The 19,349-nt window shown below is 44.2% G+C and overlaps 1 protein-coding gene across 1 annotated transcript in view; it reads right to left on the reverse strand.

The window, feature by feature from the left end:
• The window catches only part of fgd6 (FYVE, RhoGEF and PH domain containing 6), a gene marked incomplete at its 5' end in the record, with an annotated part of 33,714 nt that overhangs the window by 4,832 nt on the left and 9,533 nt on the right, over positions 1-19,349 (reverse strand). The window contains 13 exons of the mRNA XM_083661857.1: positions 1,502-1,604; positions 1,756-1,835; positions 2,274-2,357; positions 3,258-3,326; positions 4,329-4,400; positions 4,493-4,551; positions 4,869-4,919; positions 6,006-6,093; positions 6,789-6,945; positions 7,981-8,132; positions 16,607-16,637; positions 16,765-16,832; positions 18,414-18,531. Of these exons, the coding sequence (XP_083517983.1) occupies positions 1,502-1,604; positions 1,756-1,835; positions 2,274-2,357; positions 3,258-3,326; positions 4,329-4,400; positions 4,493-4,551; positions 4,869-4,919; positions 6,006-6,093; positions 6,789-6,945; positions 7,981-8,132; positions 16,607-16,637; positions 16,765-16,832; positions 18,414-18,531 (1,132 nt within the window). The remainder of the gene's footprint in view (positions 1-1,501; positions 1,605-1,755; positions 1,836-2,273; positions 2,358-3,257; positions 3,327-4,328; positions 4,401-4,492; positions 4,552-4,868; positions 4,920-6,005; positions 6,094-6,788; positions 6,946-7,980; positions 8,133-16,606; positions 16,638-16,764; positions 16,833-18,413; positions 18,532-19,349) is intronic.

The raw sequence follows: 19,349 nt of genomic DNA on the forward strand, positions 1-19,349 counted from the left end.
CGAGCAGGGCGCTTTTCGTCTAATGTTCAACTTTTTTCAGCTTTAAAACGCCCACAGCGCTCCTCCAAAAACAACAGACGCCACCAGCGCTAAACGCCAGGTGCGTTCATTAAAAGAGGAGCACGTTTAGCGCGTCCTTACATAGAGAATTAATTGCAGAAAGATGCTGGCAGCTCCAAAAACGCTTTTGGTCTGAATGTCCCCTTACTTATACAGAAATGAAGTGAAGAGAAACACACAGGAAAACACATCTTATTTGGGCATAATCAATAGCTGGTACATGTCAGAGTGATTAAAATACATGTAAATACATGTGACTGTCTGGTAAACGTTATAATAAGGAATCAACCCTGTCTGACACTCTTAAGAGGAAGTTCAAAGCTAGGCCACAGACTCAAATGTACAGTTGAACAGAAAGCAGTTATGAAAACAGATGGCTTCCCTGTCTCAGTAACGACAGTAGACAGGGAAATAGAGTACTTTCACTTACGTCAGACAGATACATGCAGTATAATTGAACATATATCTCTCACAGAGAGAGACAGAGAAAGAAAGAGGGGGAGAGAACATGGATGTACTGTATGTACGGCTACATTAATACTCATAGCTCAAATAACCTGTGTAAACAAAACACGCACACACACACACTTGAATAATTTATTTATGTCCACATAAATACAAGTATGCAAAGGACATAAACACTAATAGTGCAATCAAATATTGGGAGTCAGTCAGTTACATAAGTGCCTAAACGGCAACCACAATAATGCATACACATAGTGTAGGATAACAACACACAGGAAGTTGACAACGGCAGGTCGACAAATACAGTTATATTGTAAGACATGATAACGGTCAGTATCCACTTCAAAAAGCAGCACCTCCTCCATATTGAGCGGCTACCGATAATAGCAGATATTGAACAATACCTCGCTAACTGCTTGGCCCTTCTCTTTGGGAGACCAGCCATCTGAAGGCCTCTCACAACCAGCTTATGGACATGACCCAGGCTGCCAAATATGAAAACTAAAAGTTTACCATTGTAGCCCAGCTGTGAAATGGTCTGCTCCAGCTGTTGATATTTCAGCATCTTGGTTAGAAAGCATCTTGGTTAGAAAGACCTTTGTGGTCAAAGGTACAGACAACCTCTAGAACGAACACCTCTCTACAATTTCCATCAGGAGTGTTAGCTGGAATATTAGAGAACACATCTGAATCGTCGCTACACAGACTGAACATGCTCGGCTTCACAATAGAATGTTTAAAGAGCGACGTTGAAGACCTGAAAGTAGAAGTGATATCTTTTGACTTGATCGACTACATATACAGCTTTGTTTTTGGCCTCAGTTTTGCCGGAGCACTGCGTTCAGTCTGTAGGCTGCTTGAGCAGCAGAGGTCATATTTCAGCTGAATGCATAGGGGGAACACACACACACACACACACACACACACACACACACACACACACACAAACACACACAAACAAACACACATGTGTTACCTCCTCCTGACTACGGCTGGATATGAAGGTTATCTTCTTCTTTGTGTAGTCGTCTATGGCCTTGGCGATGGCCTCCAGCCACTCGTCTCTCTCTGTAGCCGAGCTGCAAGCACAGAAAATGCTCAGAGTCAGCAACCAATAGGAGGCAACCTGAATCGACTACAACCAATCACGGTTATCATCATCAACTTTATCGCCCGTATTGTGCAAACGTCAGTGTGTCTAAGCATCAGTTGCTAAGGGTGGGTGCTGACCTGGCAGACAGGATGAAAGAGCGCTCAACGCTTTCGATGTTCAGCTCGTTTTGATAGGCCTCCTGGCTGGGCTTACTCACCTGGAAAACACACCAAACAAGCTCAATGACTCATCGCCTCCACGCATCAATTTACTCAAGCCAACATTGCATCATAAAAGGTTTTCATCAAAGCAAATTCTTCAACAACCAATTTTAAAGACTTTAAAGAAAAAAGTGGACACTATTGAATGCATAAGAACGGGTGTTAAAAACATCCGTACAAAAACACCAAATAGATTTGATTAAATTACATCAAATATTAAAATACACAGTACAGCTTCTAACACAAGAAGAAAAAACCTATATAAATTCATGTCAAATGCACATTTTGCAGTGAGAAATGGATTGTCTACAAAACAGCTCAATGCAAAGTAAAACAAAAAACCCCGGTTGGTTTCAAATCAAAATGGACATTACGACTGACTGAAAATGACCATGCCTCAATTTGAAAAATAGTGTTTGCAGTGTCTCTCTCACCTTCATCCCGGCCAGAGAGAGCATGCTGTTGAGTTTATACTGGCCAGACTGGACAGGGGTAGTGTACATGAGTGCATCATTAAACTGGAGAAACAAAGAAACACACCGCTTAGTAGTAGTAGTAGCAATCTGGGAACCCAGAGTCTATTTCGTCCTGTAAATAAACTCTGGGACAGCCGTACATTTTTTGGAGGATTCCTGTACAGCACGGATCTTCCGCCCGGGACTTCCACTTCTGCGCAGCGGTGCCTCTTAAAAACATACATTGTGTCGCTTTTATTTTGAATGCTAAACGTCAAAATTCGTATATATTCACTAGCATTCGGGACAGGAACTCTTATATTCCCTGGTACAACAACAGAGCGGGACTGCGCGGAGGCGGAAGTCCCGGGGGGAAGATTCGTGCTGTACAGGAAGCCTAAAAAAAAAGGTACAGCTGTCCCAGAGTCTATTTACGTGCCGAAATAGACTCCGGGTTCCCAGATTGTAGTAGTAGTAGTAGTCAGTGTTGGGCAAGCTACTTGGAAAATGTAGTAACCTACACTACCAGCTACTCCACATTCAAATATAGCTTCACTACTTTGAAGCTATCCCCAGTGAAATTTAGCAAGCTAAGCTACATGCCAACATCAAAGCTACTTTTTTTTTTGACAAATCAATTTTTATCTCAGTGATCAAGAAAAGGGAATTCCAGCACATCTGGAATAGGCCTAAGGTTGATATTCATGGGGACAAAAATAATTACGGTACTGTAGACAGTAAAATTGGGAGAGAGGAATCATATGTCTATAGGAAAACAATTTTTGAATGGAACCTATTTTTAGATTTATAGAAGAAGAAGAAGAAGAAGAAGAAGAAGAAGAAGAAGAAGAAGAAGAAGAAGAAGAAGAAGAAGAAGAAGAAACAGGAGAACAGAATGTGAAAGTGCAGTATGAGCTTGGTTCAATGCTATGCAAACACAGTTCACAGTGCGCTATCACTCACCAGGAAGAACATCCGGGGCTGCATGACCTTCCTGGACAGCTTCATCAGAGTGCCCTCCTTCAGAAACACCTGAGTGTGGAAGACAAGACAAGTCTAAATGGACTGGGTTTAAAAATGTTTATGTGGAGTCTAGTGGCCACTTCATAATAATGACTTTGGGAGATGAACCCTTTGGGATTGGAACGCCAATAAGCTGCACGATTCATTTATTTGATTTGGTTTATTTAAGTTGTGCCGGCCAGTAGGCTATACAGTAACCTCTCTCCCTGCAATTGCACCATGCAACAATAGCTTAACCCGAGTGGACAATTCTGATATAGGCTATTGAAATAGGCTAGAATTAAAATCTCACACATCCCTACCCTATTTAAGAAACAAATATTTTTAAATGTGTATGTTATAGCGGCTATAACATACACATTTAAAAATATAGGCTATAATATAGCCTATATGAACCAGGTTTCAGACTAATTACAGAAGGCGCACGCTTTGGGACATAACACCATGTGGATATTCACTGCGTAACTGTGCGGCAGCCCTTTGGTGTGTTTCAAATGGATCGTTCCATCAGCACCAATTTTCGTTAGTTTCTAATGGTTTATCTGAATCCGAACTGGTTCATCTTCCAATTCTCTCCCTCTCTCGGTCTCTCCCCCCCTCTGGCTCCCCTCTCTCTCTGCTTGCCCACGGCACTCAGCAAGAAAGAAGCTGCTGTCACAGACGTGACGGTGGTGGCACTGTGGCTTTTAAGGGGAGTGATCTCACACTTGTGAATACTGTTTTGGGCATAAACACGCCTATATGGAGGTTTGCACGAGATGAGGCGAAGCGCAGCCGGCGGACACGCCCACAATTAGGGCTTTGCGCTGACGCAAAATGACCGCCTTTACAACGATAGAGCCCTTAGCCTTTAACAAGTATTGCGCCTCCTTGTGATTTGAAAATTGCAGTAGGCCTTTTTATGATTTCGATTACCTTACTTGTGCAGCCCTACTAACAAGTTAACCTAGGGGAACAATAGTAATAGATTCATAGTTTGGTTTTGGTAATGCATATTTTTTTGCTACTTACCCTGCCTGGCTGAACAATCTCATGGTGCCCGTTCAGACTGTACTGAATCTGCATCAGCTTCTGAAAGTTATCCTAAAAAACAACAACATCATATGAGGCAAGAAGTGACATTTAAGTAGATCTTCACTGTAAAGCTCAGAGATGCCATCTGGATGATTTCTTACCCCTTGTTTCATGATATCATTAGCATGGTTGGCCACTTCCTTCACGATGCCCAGAGCAGCTGCATTGAGAGCAAAGATAAAACACAGATATTAGCTAGAGATAGATAGATACTGTAGATAGATACCGTAGATAGATAGATACTGTACATAGATAGATAGATAGATAGATAGATAGATAGATAGATAGATAGATAGATATATATATACATAGATAGATAGATAGATAGATAGATAGATAGATAGATAGATAGATAGATAGATAGATAGATACATAGATAGATAGATAGATAGATAGATAGATAGATATTGTAGGTAGGTAGTAGCTTTTTCACTTTTAAAAATCTAGGCATTTGTGATGAACACAGCCGCGTCTAACCTTGTGTGTCCTTGTAATCCTCAGAGTCTTCGGGGAGATTCTTCAGGTAATCTGGAAAAGAGCCGAGAGGTTTCACAGGATAATGGGAATCTGTTATCAAGGTCCCCCACATGTTCATGGATACAATTTCAACAATTTTCCATGACTACATGGAAGCTATTGAAATAAAACGGGAATTTTCCATAAAAATATTAATATACTAGAATGACCGCACCACGGATATATGCATCCGCCAACAAGTCATCCATGTCTGTCCAGACTTTGACATTTGAGCCAAATGTGAAGAAATTCCGTAAAGACGTTACTGAGATATCGCGTTAACGAGCTTGGAAATGGCATTCGTGAGGTCACAGAGACCTTGACCTTTAACCTTGACCACTAAAATCTAATCAGTTCATCCTTGAGTCCAAGTGGATGTTTGAGCCAAATGTGACAAAATTCCGTCAAGGCGTTCCTGAGATATTGCGTTAATGAGCTACAAAATGGCGCTCGTGAGGTCACAGTGACCTTGAACTTTGACCTTTGACCAGTAAAATCTAATCAGTTCATCCTTGAGTCCAAGTGGACGTTAGAGCCAAATGTGAAGAAATTCAGTCAAGGCTTTCCTGAGATATCGTGTTAACGAACATCGGACGGATGGACAACCCGAGACCATAATCCTCCGGCTCGCCTATCCCCAGCATAAAAATACAACAAGCAGTAAAATCAACACATAAGAGCTACATTATGTCAACTGCTACAGAAAAATAATAATTTGCCATTATGTTACATTACTGTAAGACTACATGGAAGGTTATCCACACATGACTTTTCCATGACTGGAAAACGAGATTTTGAAATTCCATGACTTTTCCAGGTATTCCAGGACTGTGGGAACCCTGTGTTATGCAGAATCTGACCGTCTGTCAAAAGATATTCCACAGGTTTCTGTTACTGTGTTTCTCCACTGGGGGCCAGTGTGGCACCACAACACCAACCATGCCAATAGAAAGCGCACACTTCAGCTGGAGTTTGAATTCACATGCTGCCAATAAAACAATGGCATGACTGCTGAAAGTCTTGAGCTGTAGTCAGTGAGCAGAGGCTGGTAGAAGGACAGATAGAGACTATGAGAGCGTGTAGTGAGATTGTGTTTACCTGTGAGCAGCAGCTGGTACTGAGGGATTCTCTGGACTGGTTTCAGCAGGTAGTGTTTCAGAGCCAAGCTGGCACATCTTGGACTCGTCTGAGACATAAACCACACACACACACACACACACACGCACACGCACACGCACACGCACACGCACATTTGAATTTCTTTATTTGGATTTTCAATATCAAAATCCAAATGTATCTCAGAGTCAGAATGCAATGCAAAGAGGAACATGAGCACAACATAAGCACACCAGCAAGCTATAAAACATGATGGATAGAGGTGATAGCGTCTTTTCCAGATATGCTAGCTGCCTATGATGGCGGACACAGAACAAAATGTAAGCAGATGTTTTGCACTTATTTTTGTCGGTCCAGCTATTTGCAGTCCACACAGCACATCTTGTGCACGTGTCCTAAACTGCCAAAGATTAAGGCAATGCTTTGACAGTTATATCCGGATGCACCGATGGCTTCTGCTAGTGGTTGGTTGGTTTAGTATTTTAGAGCTGAAGTAAATGTCCAAGGATGAATCAAAAGAACAACCAACTTCCAAAATAAAAACAGTCTTGGTGGTTTCATTAATGATGACGACATCCGGAGTGTTAGGAGGAGAGGACTTATAACACGGTCAAGTGTGCTGTTGTGATTAAATGAAGAAAACCAGTCCATCTTAACAGTTTTGTGTGTGTCAAGTTGTGTCAGCTGTTCCATGTTGTGGCACATTTCTTACACACACACACACACACACACACACACACACAGACAGACAACTCCCAGCTCTACCTCGAACTCTCGGACGACGCCGGCGAAAGCGGGGTTTTTCCTGCACTGTTCATCTAGCAGGGCCACGTTGTTGTCGAACTGGCGGATGTAGGTGGAATACATCTTCAGGTACGGCCCCTTCTGGACGAAGATGTCTGACAGCCTCTGGTGATCGCTCCTGTGACCAGACAGACAGCAATGTTTCCCTTCACGCCGTGACATAACGCAGGCACTGACAGCCTTGTGTGGTTGAATAAGAATCGTGAAAAAGGTAGGTCAGCTGTCAGCCTCTGATTGCCACCATGACACACCCCTAGTTGTACACAGTGATTTTGCATCATAAAGTTTTATGTCAGATGAACAATGTGGTAAAGTCTATTCTGCAAATTAAAGTTGAGCTGACATGAAAAATGACTTTTCAACTACTTTAGATTACATCCCTGGTCATAGAGTGAACTTATTTAACAATGTATGTCAAAACGTCTCACAGAAATCACATTTCTTTGGATTTTTACATCAAAATTCAACCATGTTTTCTTCATTCAAAACGAAATCTACAGTGTGCTTACGTCAGCATGTACTACCCAATTTCAACCACTAATATCATGACATCCCGCAGCTGTCAATCAATCAACTGTCATTCTCCGGCAACTGTGCGGTGCTGACACAGAGCTAATCTTAACTAGCTAAGCTAGGCTCAAACATGTACAGTCTCACTCCCAGGACAAAATAATCGTCCTCCTCTCCCTGATCTTCCTCCACCCCCGGCAGCTCGAGGGGTACGTCTGCCTGCTCTGATAACGGGGGAGGCGAAGGGGGAGAGTAACGGTAGTCCTCCACAACTAAGGCTAACATTAGCAAGGCTAGCATCCAACTCATCACTGTGAGACTCCATTTGTTTTGGTTCGTTCTGACGCACTTTTCAATGGTCCAATCAAACTCCCCAAATGTTATGTCCCGCCTCTGTAGCGGCCTGTTGTCCAACCAGTCTCTGGTCCCGCCTACAAACAACCATTTCACTTGGAAATATGTCACGATAAGGAAGTTAATACTCCATGCGATTTCAGCTCAACTTTAAAAGGTTTACCCTCCACTTCATCCCTAGTGAAAATAAAGGAGACTACAGTATTGTGTGTGCGTGTGTGTGTGTGTGTGTGTGTGTGTGTGTGTGTGTGTACACTGTGCATGCGTGTGTGTGTGCGTGTGTGTGTACCAGTGGGCCACCCTCTCCTCCAGCTCCCGCTGCAGGTCTCTGTTGAGCTGGTAGAGCTGGGGCAGGTAGTACAGGATCTGGCTGAGGATCCGTTCATCTACCACCGGCTTCCCATTTTGACGCGTTGCCTTTGCAACCGCATCCCGAAAGTCCTGCAGGGACACAAAGGGTGAATCGAGTGCCGCAGGGATGACGTATTTTTGTAAGCCTAGTTAGCAACACGCTGGGCTCCCTCGTGTGGAAGTCAGTGGTTTTTTTTTTATGGGGTTTGGGTTAGAACCCTGAAGCCTGCGGTTAACAAAGGTTTATGAAACTGTGACCTTTGTGTTCAGCAAAATAATCTTCACAAATGAACACCCCTTTGATCATTTTTGAAGCGTAAATGTGATCGCCAACAATTGTGATTGCCAGATAACTTAAAATCTGAGGGAGGGCCACCTTGCGCGGAAATTCCTTTTATATTTGTAACTACAGATAACTTAAAATAAAATCATAAAAGTGGTGTTTATTTGTGAAGATGATCTTGCTGAACACAACGGTCGCAGTTTCATAAACTTTTGCTAACCACAGAGCTTATTTCAGGCATCTAACCAAAAACCCATTGACTTTGATACGAGGGAGCTCATGCTAACACATTTCTGGGTTTTAGGACTCATTCCTCATTACACACACACACACGGCTGGACAGGGTGGGGTGACACAGCAATGAGGAACACCTCATAAACATGCCCCCAACTCACAAGACACACACACACACACACACACACACACACACTGCTGAGTCAGCACTTTGACACTGTCTGGAGTGCCAACACACACATCCACCTGGAAGGAAGTGGAGAGGCCAGGCAGGACTCAAATGTCCCAGCTAACATGCACTCACTCTCACACTCTCTCTCTCACACACACACACACACACACACACACACACACCCTGAACCCCTTCACATACAGCAGCAAAGTTACAGCAGACACATTACATAGACTGCCACTAATCACAATACATTTTTATGTTGTAGTGCTTTGTTTACATTTGATAATAACATTGGTTTGTAGGACTTCCGTTCCTTTACAACCCGGCTCAAGGGAGTAACAAAGTAGGGAGTCGTACACCAAAATAAAAGTTAAAACAAACAAAATGTATTTCCGAAAACTAAGAATTAAACAACACAGCCTACTACAAACCGAAAGAACGGGACAAAAAACTGGGGCCAGGTGCACCCAATCAGCAATAATGACCACCCCAACCAGGCTCCTGGGAGAGTGGGAGGGTCGTCACAATTTGGTTTGATATAAATAAATTCAATTATAGAAGATAATACTTTACTTGAAGTACAATGTGACGCATTACTAGCAGATTATAAACCAATTATGAGCATAGATTTCCCCCCCCCCCCCAAAACTATTTCCCCCCCAAACTAGGCAAATCAAATTTCACAAAATAATGTTCCATTTAATATCATGTCATTAACTATACAGTTGCACCATACAGTTTTACACATTGTGTTTATTATGTCATGATATGACTATAATCATTATCATGTGCGCCTCAGAATGTGCGTATAATGTGTTTTTGCTGCCTTACGATCACCACTTCAAACGGTCACCTTATTATATAAAACAGCATGGCATCATGTCTTAGGCTACAAATTCAATTCAAACCAAAAGGGGGACGGATGGAGAATTCAAAAGGTAGACATCAGACGGATGGCTTGACTCAAGCAGACTTAGCAAACCACCCACCCACTTGCATGGACGCGCACACGCAGGCTCAGCTAAGGCATGTATGTGTGTGTGTGTGTGTGTGTGTGTGTGTGTGTGTGTGTATGGAGGTATTCTGTGGCCTGAGGAAGCAGCTGCAGCGCCAGCCTGGATAGAGAAGAATGCGATCTGACCTCTTTTCTTGGACAGAGCTCCCTGCCTCTCCCTCCCCCATCAGCCACAGGACAATGTTTTAAGACAGAGCTCCCTGCCCTCCCTCCCCCGTCGGCCACAGGACAATGTTTTAAGACAGAGCTCCCTGCCTCGCCCTCCCCCATCAGCCACAGGACAATGTTTTAAGACAGAGCTCCCTGCCCTCCCTCCCCCGTCGGCCACAGGACAGTTCCCTGCCCCTCATGACTATTCTCTCAAGCCACTCTATCTATTCCACAATCCTCCAATACTCCAGAGACAGTCTGTACTTCAGCCTGTTAAAATTTGTCCAGAGGAAGTTGTCTTCTTCCAAAGGGAATAAAACACTTCAGAATGGTATTTGACCAATCACGACACATGTAAACAAAACCAAGGCAGGTGATTGAAGAAACTAGCGGATGTGCCCGCCTTCAGCGGATGTCCTGTCTTAAAGGCCACAACAGACTCCTCTGTCAGAGCCTCGCCCCGCCCTCCCCGTATGACGGCGGGTGGACGCCGTCATGCGGGGAGGGGGCGCCGTCGGCTGACGGGGGCTGCTCCAAAATGTAACGCAGTGGCGACGATACGTGCGTGACGTCAGCTGCACGAGAGTTGTGATTGGCCGTTGCCTTGGGCCTGTAACAGAGATCTCCGAGGTAGTCTAGCGGAGACCTGATGTGATTGAGTCCTTACCGTCCTCATCGTCGTAAAGCCGCCTTCAAAGCATGACGTTAGATTATAACGAACTAGTTGTGTGGCTTAGCCTTCCCAAATGTTGAGGGTCGTTTTTTAGAATTTAATACATAGAATTGGGAACGTTACATTCAATTTCACTTTCACTTTTACTGCCTGGCACTCAATCGCCGCCATTTTCCCACGGAGCTTCCACAGGAGGAGGGAGGGTGGGAGGAGGGAGGGTGTAGTGACGTCCTAGCATGTAGGGCTCACTGGCGCCGGCAGACGGCGAGACGGCTCCAATTCGAGGCGGACGGACGAGTCTGTTGTGGCCTTTACAGGTAGACAGGTAGACAGAAGCATTTGCAAATCTCGGGAGCCTCAGCCAACGCATCTGTTTGAAGAGACTACCTCATGATAGACCCTGCTCTTGTGGTATATTCATAAACAAGGACAGCCGAAAAAATATATGAATTCCTTTCATCAACGACACACCTAACAGATTTAAACAAAAGACCTGAAGAACTTTAATATTGTCTTTCTGTGTGGAGTTCGCATGTTCTCCCCGTGATCCCCTGGGGTTCCTCCATACAACATCGCTATGGACCGAATGGGTTGAGTCCTTCCGCACCTCACGTTTCCCTGAGCCGCAGCTCCGCCTGCTATTGGTCTGTGATCGGCAAGCTGCGCAATCACTGGACAGGCGATCTGTCAATCACCCCCTTTTCTATCATCTATTTGACTCCAAACGGGCGAGTTATATAAAAATTACCCCCCTACAGTTGTTCTGAAAAAGTGAAATTAGCTATATAGACCAAAACCGTGTTTTGTCCCTGACTGGAAAGATGTTTAATCCTGTTACAAAGTCGGGAGGATGCCTACTGCCCCCGACGCCTAGTGGCCAATCGAGGTACTACAGCTTTTCAATTCACTTCCGTGTCATCAGAGGGAAGGGGGTGGGCTTTCCCACTGGGTTAGGAATGGTATTTTTTTTTTTTTTTACAACTTGGCTCTCTCAGACAGCCTCTTAGACATATTTCTCAGGGTGAAAACAAAAGTTGTGAGGTGCAGTAAGGGTTCCAACAAGACCGACCCCCCTCTGAAAACACCCCAATCCAAAACTGAATCATTTCTCAATGAAATCATTTATGTTACTACGATCATTAGATCGACTTCTTATTTTGATAATTAGGCCTACTTTTATCAATTTCAGCCAAATTATGGAAAATTCTGCAGTATTCCATGTTTTACAGTTGATTACATTTTTGTTACCAAATTACCAAAAATTCCGTTTTGCGGAAATCATATGGCCCTACTCATGAGGCAAAAAGCACAGCTCCCTCATAAACTCATCAGGCACACAGCACAACTCCCTCATAAGTACCAGCTAAACTCATGATGCAAACTGCACAGCTCCCTTATAAGTACCAGCTAAACTAATGATGCAAACAGCACAGCTCCCTTATAAGTACCAGCTAAACGTATAATGCAAACAGCACAGCTCCCACATAAGTACCAGCTAAACTCATGAGGCAAACAGCACAGCTCCCTCATAAGTACCAGCTAAACTCATCAGGCAAACAGCACAACTCCCTTATAAGTACCAGCTAAACTCATGATGCAAACAGCACAGCTCCCTCATAAGTACCAGCTAAACTCATCAGGCAAACAGCACAACTCCCTCATAAGTACCAGCTAAATTCATGAGGCAAACAGCACAGCTCCCTCATAAGTACCAGCTAAACTCATGATGCAAACAGCACAGCTCCCTCATAAGTACCAGCTAAACTCATGAGGCAAACAGCACAGCTCCCTCATAAGTACCAACTAAACTCATCAGGCAAACAGCACAGCTCCCTTATAAGTACCAGCTAAACTCATGATGCAAACAGCACAGCTCCCTCATAAGTACCAGCTAAACTCATGATGCAAACAGCACAGCTCCCTCATAAGTACCAGCTAAACTCATGAGGCAAACAGCACAACTCCCTCATAAGTACCAGCTAAATTCATGAGGCAAACAGCACAGCTCCCTCATAAGTACCAGCTAAACTCATGAGGCAAACAGCACAACTCCCTCATAAGTACCAGCTAAATTCATGAGGCAAACAGCACAGCTCCCTCATAAGTACCAGCTAAACTCATCAGGCAAACAGCACAGCTCCATCATAAGTACCAGCTAAACTCATGATGCAAACAGCACAGCTCCCTCATAAGTACCAGCTAAACTCATGATGCAAACAGCACAGCTCCCTTATAAGTACCAGCTAAACTCATGATGCAAACAGCACAACTCCCTCATAAGTACCAGCTAAATTCATGAGGCAAACAGCACAGCTCCCTCATAAGTACCAGCTAAACTCATGATGCAAACAGCACAGCTCCCTCATAAGTACCAGCTAAACTCATGAGGCAAACAGCACAGCTCCCTCATAAGTACCAGCTAAACGTATGATGCAAACAGCACAGCTCCCTTATAAGTACCAGCTAAACTCATGATGCAAACAGCACAGCTCCCTTATAAGTACCAGCTAAACTCATGATGCAAACAGCACAGCTCCCTTATAAGTACCAGCTAAACTCATGATGCAAACAGCACAGCTCCCTCATAAGTACCAGCTAAACTCATGATGCAAACAGCACAGCTCCCTTATAAGTACCAGCTAAACTCATCAGGCAAACAGCACAGCTCCCTCATAAGTACCAGCTAAACTCATCAGGCAAACAGCACAGCTCCCTCATAAGTACCAGCTAAACTCATCAGGCAAACAGCACAGCTCCCTCATAAGTACCAGCTAAACTCATGATGCAAACAGCACAGCTCCCTCATAAGTACCAGCTAAACTCATGATGCAAACAGCACAGCTCCCTTATAAGTACCAGCTAAACTGATGAGGCAAACAGCACAGCTCCCTCATAAGTACCAGCTAAACTCATGATGCAAACAGCACAGCTCCCTTATAAGTACCAGCTAAACTCATGATGCAAACAGCACAGCTCCCTCATAAGTACCAGCTAAACTCATGATGCAAACAGCACAGCTCCCTCATAAGTACCAGCTAAACTCATGAGGCAAACAGCACAGCTCCCTCATAAGTACCAGCTAAACTCATGAGGCAAACAGCACAGCTCCCTCATAAGTACCAGCTAAACTCATGATGCAAACAGCACAGCTCCCTCATAAGTACCAGCTAAACTCATCAGGCAAACAGCACAGCTCCCTCATAAGTACCAGCTAAACTCATCAGGCAAACAGCACAGCTCCCTTATAAGTACCAGCTAAACTCATCAGGCAAACAGCACAACTCCCTCATAAGTACCAGCTAAACTCATGATGCAAACAGCACAGCTCCCTTATAAGTACCAGCTAAACTCATGAGGCAAACAGCACAGCTCCCTTATAAGTACCAGCTAAACTCATGAGGCAAACAGCACAGCTCCCTCATAAGTACCAGCTAAACTCATCAGGCAAACAGCACAGCTCCCTCATAAGTACCAGCTAAACTCATCAGGCAAACAGCACAGCTCCCTCATAAGTACCAGCTAAACTCATCAGGCAAACAGCACAGCTCCCTCATAAGTACCAGCTAAACTCATGATGCAAACAGCACAGCTCCCTCATAAGTACCAGCTAAACTCATGATGCAAACAGCACAGCTCCCTTATAAGTACCAGCTAAACTGATGAGGCAAACAGCACAGCTCCCTCATAAGTACCAGCTAAACTCATGATGCAAACAGCACAGCTCCCTTATAAGTACCAGCTAAACTCATGATGCAAACAGCACAGCTCCCTCATAAGTACCAGCTAAACTCATGATGCAAACAGCACAGCTCCCTCATAAGTACCAGCTAAACTCATGAGGCAAACAGCACAGCTCCCTCATAAGTACCAGCTAAACTCATGAGGCAAACAGCACAGCTCCCTCATAAGTACCAGCTAAACTCATGATGCAAACAGCACAGCTCCCTCATAAGTACCAGCTAAACTCATCAGGCAAACAGCACAGCTCCCTCATAAGTACCAGCTAAACTCATCAGGCAAACAGCACAGCTCCCTTATAAGTACCAGCTAAACTCATCAGGCAAACAGCACAACTCCCTCATAAGTACCAGCTAAACTCATGATGCAAACAGCACAGCTCCCTTATAAGTACCAGCTAAACTCATGAGGCAAACAGCACAGCTCCCTTATAAGTACCAGCTAAACTCATGAGGCAAACAGCACAGCTCCCTCATAAGTACCAGCTAAACTCATCAGGCAAACAGCACAGCTCCCTTATAAGTACCAGCTAAACTCATCAGGCAAACAGCACAGCTCCCTTATAAGTACCAGCTAAACTCATCAGGCAAACAGCACAGCTCCCTTATAAGTACCAGCTAAACTCATGAGGCAAACAGCACAGCTCCCTTATAAGTACCAGCTAAACTCATCAGGCAAACAGCACAGCTCCCTCATAAGTACCAGCTAAACTCATGAGGCAAACAGCACAGCTCGCCTCCCCAGATGACGCCAACACTTTACTGGTGACAGGTGAATAGCCTCTCTCCCTCGCTCACACACCTGCTAGGGTCCCCAGCAGCGATGGGACAAATCAAAGGACCTAATCCCTGGCTGTAAGCACGGGTTGACCTGCTCGCAACCACACGGCCGAAAGAAAGAGGAAAAACTACAGAGCAGCATCTTTAAAAGCCACGGCTCTGGAGTCAACTGCATTATTCAACTCAAGTTGCAAGCTGAAGCCTCATAAATTCATCTCCATCCCAAGGAGAAGGCTGTGATCACCACTCAAAACAATCACAATGCCAGTGGGGACAACAAAAACATGCGCTTGATTATGTTAAGTTAAAGGGACAGCTCACTCTAAAATCCAAAATACATATTTCCCCCCTCACCTGTAGTGCTGTTTATCCATCTAGATTGTTTTGTGTTAGTTGTCTGGGTTTTGGAGATATCAGCCGTAGAGATGTCTGCCTTCTCTTTAATACAATAGAACTGGAGGGCACTCGGCTTGTGCGAAACCAATACAATTGAAAAACTCAACAGCAATGTCTCTTTCCAGGAATCATCACCTGGTTACCCAAGACAATCCACAGACTTGTTGTGAGCAGTTTCATGGAGGAAATATTTTGGACCGAACTACATAGCTAGCTGCTGCTGTAGCTGCTGCTAGTTTCACTAGCTAGTGGGTGCAGTTCGGTCGAAAGAAAATAGTTCCTACATGAAACTGCTCACAAGGTCTGTGGATTATCTTGAGTAACCGGGTCATGATTTCTGCAAAGAGACATTGCTGTTGTAGTTTTTTTGGGCGCTTTGAGCACCACAAGCTGAGTGCCATCCAGTTCCATTTAGGGATGTAACAACAGGTTTGAATGATAACCGTGATAAAATTCCTTACGATAACCGTACTGTTTCAAATTTTCATTATCATTAAAACCGTGGTACCGTGATTACCGTGTTACCATGATTACAGTGCTTTGAAAAACATGGTAAATACTGTCCATCATCAACCAAAGTTGGCAACACTCTCCCAGATGCAAACGTGCAGCAGCCTTGGAGAAATGATTTCAGTGAGTGTATCAATCTTTTTTGGGTCTGAGTTTTCAATATAAAACAGTTTCAGCAATTTTTTACGAATACCGTGATAATACGATAACCGCGATAATTTTGCTCACGATAATCGTAATAATTGTATTGGAGAGAAGGCAGACATCTCTACAGCCGGTATCTCCAAAACCCAGGCAACTATCCTAAAACAATCTAGATGGATAAATAGTGCTACAGGCGAGAGGAAAAATATGTATTTTGGATTTTAGGGTGAACATAAACCGGAAAGAAAACACTTAACCATAATCTAAACTATTGTAAAAACAAGTTGCACAGATTTTCCTTCAATAAAACAGTCTTGAGAGGCATAGTTCACAACTAGTGATATTCACACAATCAAATGTCCTCCCGTAAGACTGCTCCACAAGTACAGTGATTTTCATCACATGTCAAACTCAAGCGACAAACAGTACTTCACAAGTAAGTCATTTTCACTAAATCAGACACTTACTATGTGAAGAAGCTTCAGGACATCCACAAACCTGTTGAAAGCAGAAATATACAAGTAAGACCAACAACAACATACAATAATATGTCTTGACTATTTAGCATGCATGCAGCTAAGTTGCGACATGATGCGTTACTGGTGCACACGACCAAAGCACTCACACTTTCTCGGAGCTCATGATCTCCTGGGCGATGTGCACCACCTTCTTCCTCTTCCTCTCGTCCTCTTGCTGGAGGAACAGACGGACAAACAACAGTCAGCCGGTGCCACAGCCTTTTCACACACGACGTACACAACAACACTCGACTATTCACTTACAGGGTCACTGCAAACCACCATGATCGCTCGGTCCTGCTTTACTATGTAAAACCATAGGGAATGATCAAGTTGTTCAGCCTTCCAAACAACAGCTCAATCTGGACTGTGCTTGAAAGTAGAGCAGTAACTTGGCATGTCGGTCTCTCCTCCCCCCCCCCTCTCTCTTTCTGATTGTGTGTGTGTTGGGGAATGGCAATGGGGCGGTCTCTCCCTGCCTTAATTTGGACAGTGGCCTTGGCCCCTGCTTGACTGAAAGGGCCTCCTGGTCCTATCAGCTTGTGATACCTTCCAGCTTTTGAAGGGTATCAGACACAGACGCTGATAGTATCATAAAGAGGGTCACACAGGACACAGGGAAGGAGGGGGGGGATCTTTCGGCCATTGAGGGAGCTATTCCTGAACCCTAAAGCCTTTTGTGTTTGCCCTCCCCCCCTTCAACACACACACTTCTGGAGGGCTTTGGCAGGTTGTGCATGCATACACACGCGTGCGCACGCACACACGCACGCACGCACACACACACACACACACACACACACACACACACACACACACACACACACACACACACACACACACACACACACACACACACACACACACACACTCATGTATTGGGTACAGTGACAGCTCGGCCTCTGGCAGTGACATTGCTAAATTAGCAAGTTATCACCTATTAGGGTCTGTTCACAATAGCTTTTTCTTTTTATTTAAATTGTATTTGAAACAGGGTGCATACATGTTATGCAGGACACGTCACATGGTATACATCGTCACATACATCCTTTATCTTCATACATTATACTTGAACATGACGTCAAAAATCAAGCCTTTTCCAAACTTTCAAGATTTTGTATAAAGACCTGCAAAATGAAGGGTGTCCAGCTGCATCCATGTACGACCCAAACAAAAACAAAAACAAAAAGTTTTATAAGTTATAAAGAGGAAGTACGGTATGCACAAAACAAACATGGAGTCACATAGCTTTTTTTTGCATGGAAAATGGCTGCCTGGAGCACTTTTTGTGAGGAGAAATAAAAAGCGGATGATGAAAATGTCACCTCGTACACCATAGTGGCTGCTATACTCCTATAGCGAGTTATGTATTTGTTGGGATAGAGGCTATTAGTAGGCTATAAATGTACAGGAATACTATAGCCTAGTTGTTTTTCGTAAGGGAATGCACAACAGGCGAGACTGCAGTAAGAGTGTTTTGTTCTCTCTCCCATTCTTTACTGCTGTATTGAATGATCTATGCTTTGGTTAACTGATTTCTGGTCGTCGTAGGTTTCCCCTCAGTCCTCCTGTCATTTTTATGAATGAGCTACTTCCCGGTTCACTCCTCTTAAACAGACGTTGATTCGGGGCTCCGACTACCTCCACTGCTGGACTGAAAGGCGGAACAGAATGACACGAGGCGTAATAATGTCACAATGATCCCGGCGTTAACAGGCCGTATAAAAGGGGCCATAGAGATAAGTGGGGTGTTTACCTGTCGGTCTGCCAAGTCCATGTGCTCCTTACTGGAGGTGGAGCTGCTGTCCTCTTCATCTGAACTGTGGACCTCCTCTTCCTCCTCAGAGTGGACTTCATCCTGCCTCAGCCAGCCACTGGTCGCCAACACACCGAGAGAACGCACAGTCAGCACAAGACAAACAGCAGCAGAGGGACTACCTGGTGGCTTTCAGCACAAGACAAACAGCAGCAGAGGGACTACCTGGTGGCTTTCAGCACAAGACAAACAGCAGCAGAGGGACTACCTGGTGGCTTTCAAAGAAATAGTCCTAATTGGGTGAACCAGGGCGGTGCTGAAGAGAAGCATGTGCGCTCAGCAAAACCCTCCCTGGATAAAGAAAGGTTCAGGAAAAGTCACGTTACCAGCAGTGTTGGTCTTCTTAAGCAAGAGGGGAACTTGATACACTTGAACACACAAGAACCTTAAATGAAAGCAAGGCTATGGGAATTGACCACCACACAAAGAAAATACAAGGGGTACAAAATACAAGTCCAAGGGGAATATTAATGACTCAGTAGTCATATTGTCAATCGCAATATTGAACAATGTTATCGCACATCGCCAATTTTCCTCATATCGTGCAGGCCTATCGGCAATACTGAGGCAACCTAACCGATTACAAGCTCGATTTGTTCACTGTTCCTTCTGTCCCACACTATTATCTACGTTGATTTTGCCACATCTGCCAGCCTTCATTCGTAGACCCTTTTCACAGCAACTGTTTTGAGGTGGTAAAGCAGGTGTAACCAATACCATTAATGACGGTTCCATTCCATTTAGGTGTTCCAGTGCCAGGGTCGTCATTATTGCTATTGGTGACACTTGCTTTACTTCCTACTTTATACCACCTGGAACGGTTGCTGTGAAAAGGCCCTTTTGACAGCGGTCATGTTCATCACTGCTTCAAAACAG

This window comes from Poromitra crassiceps (genome assembly GCF_964638095.1).
Source record: "Poromitra crassiceps genome assembly, chromosome: 2".
Classification (NCBI taxonomy): Eukaryota; Metazoa; Chordata; class Actinopteri; order Beryciformes; family Melamphaidae; genus Poromitra; species Poromitra crassiceps.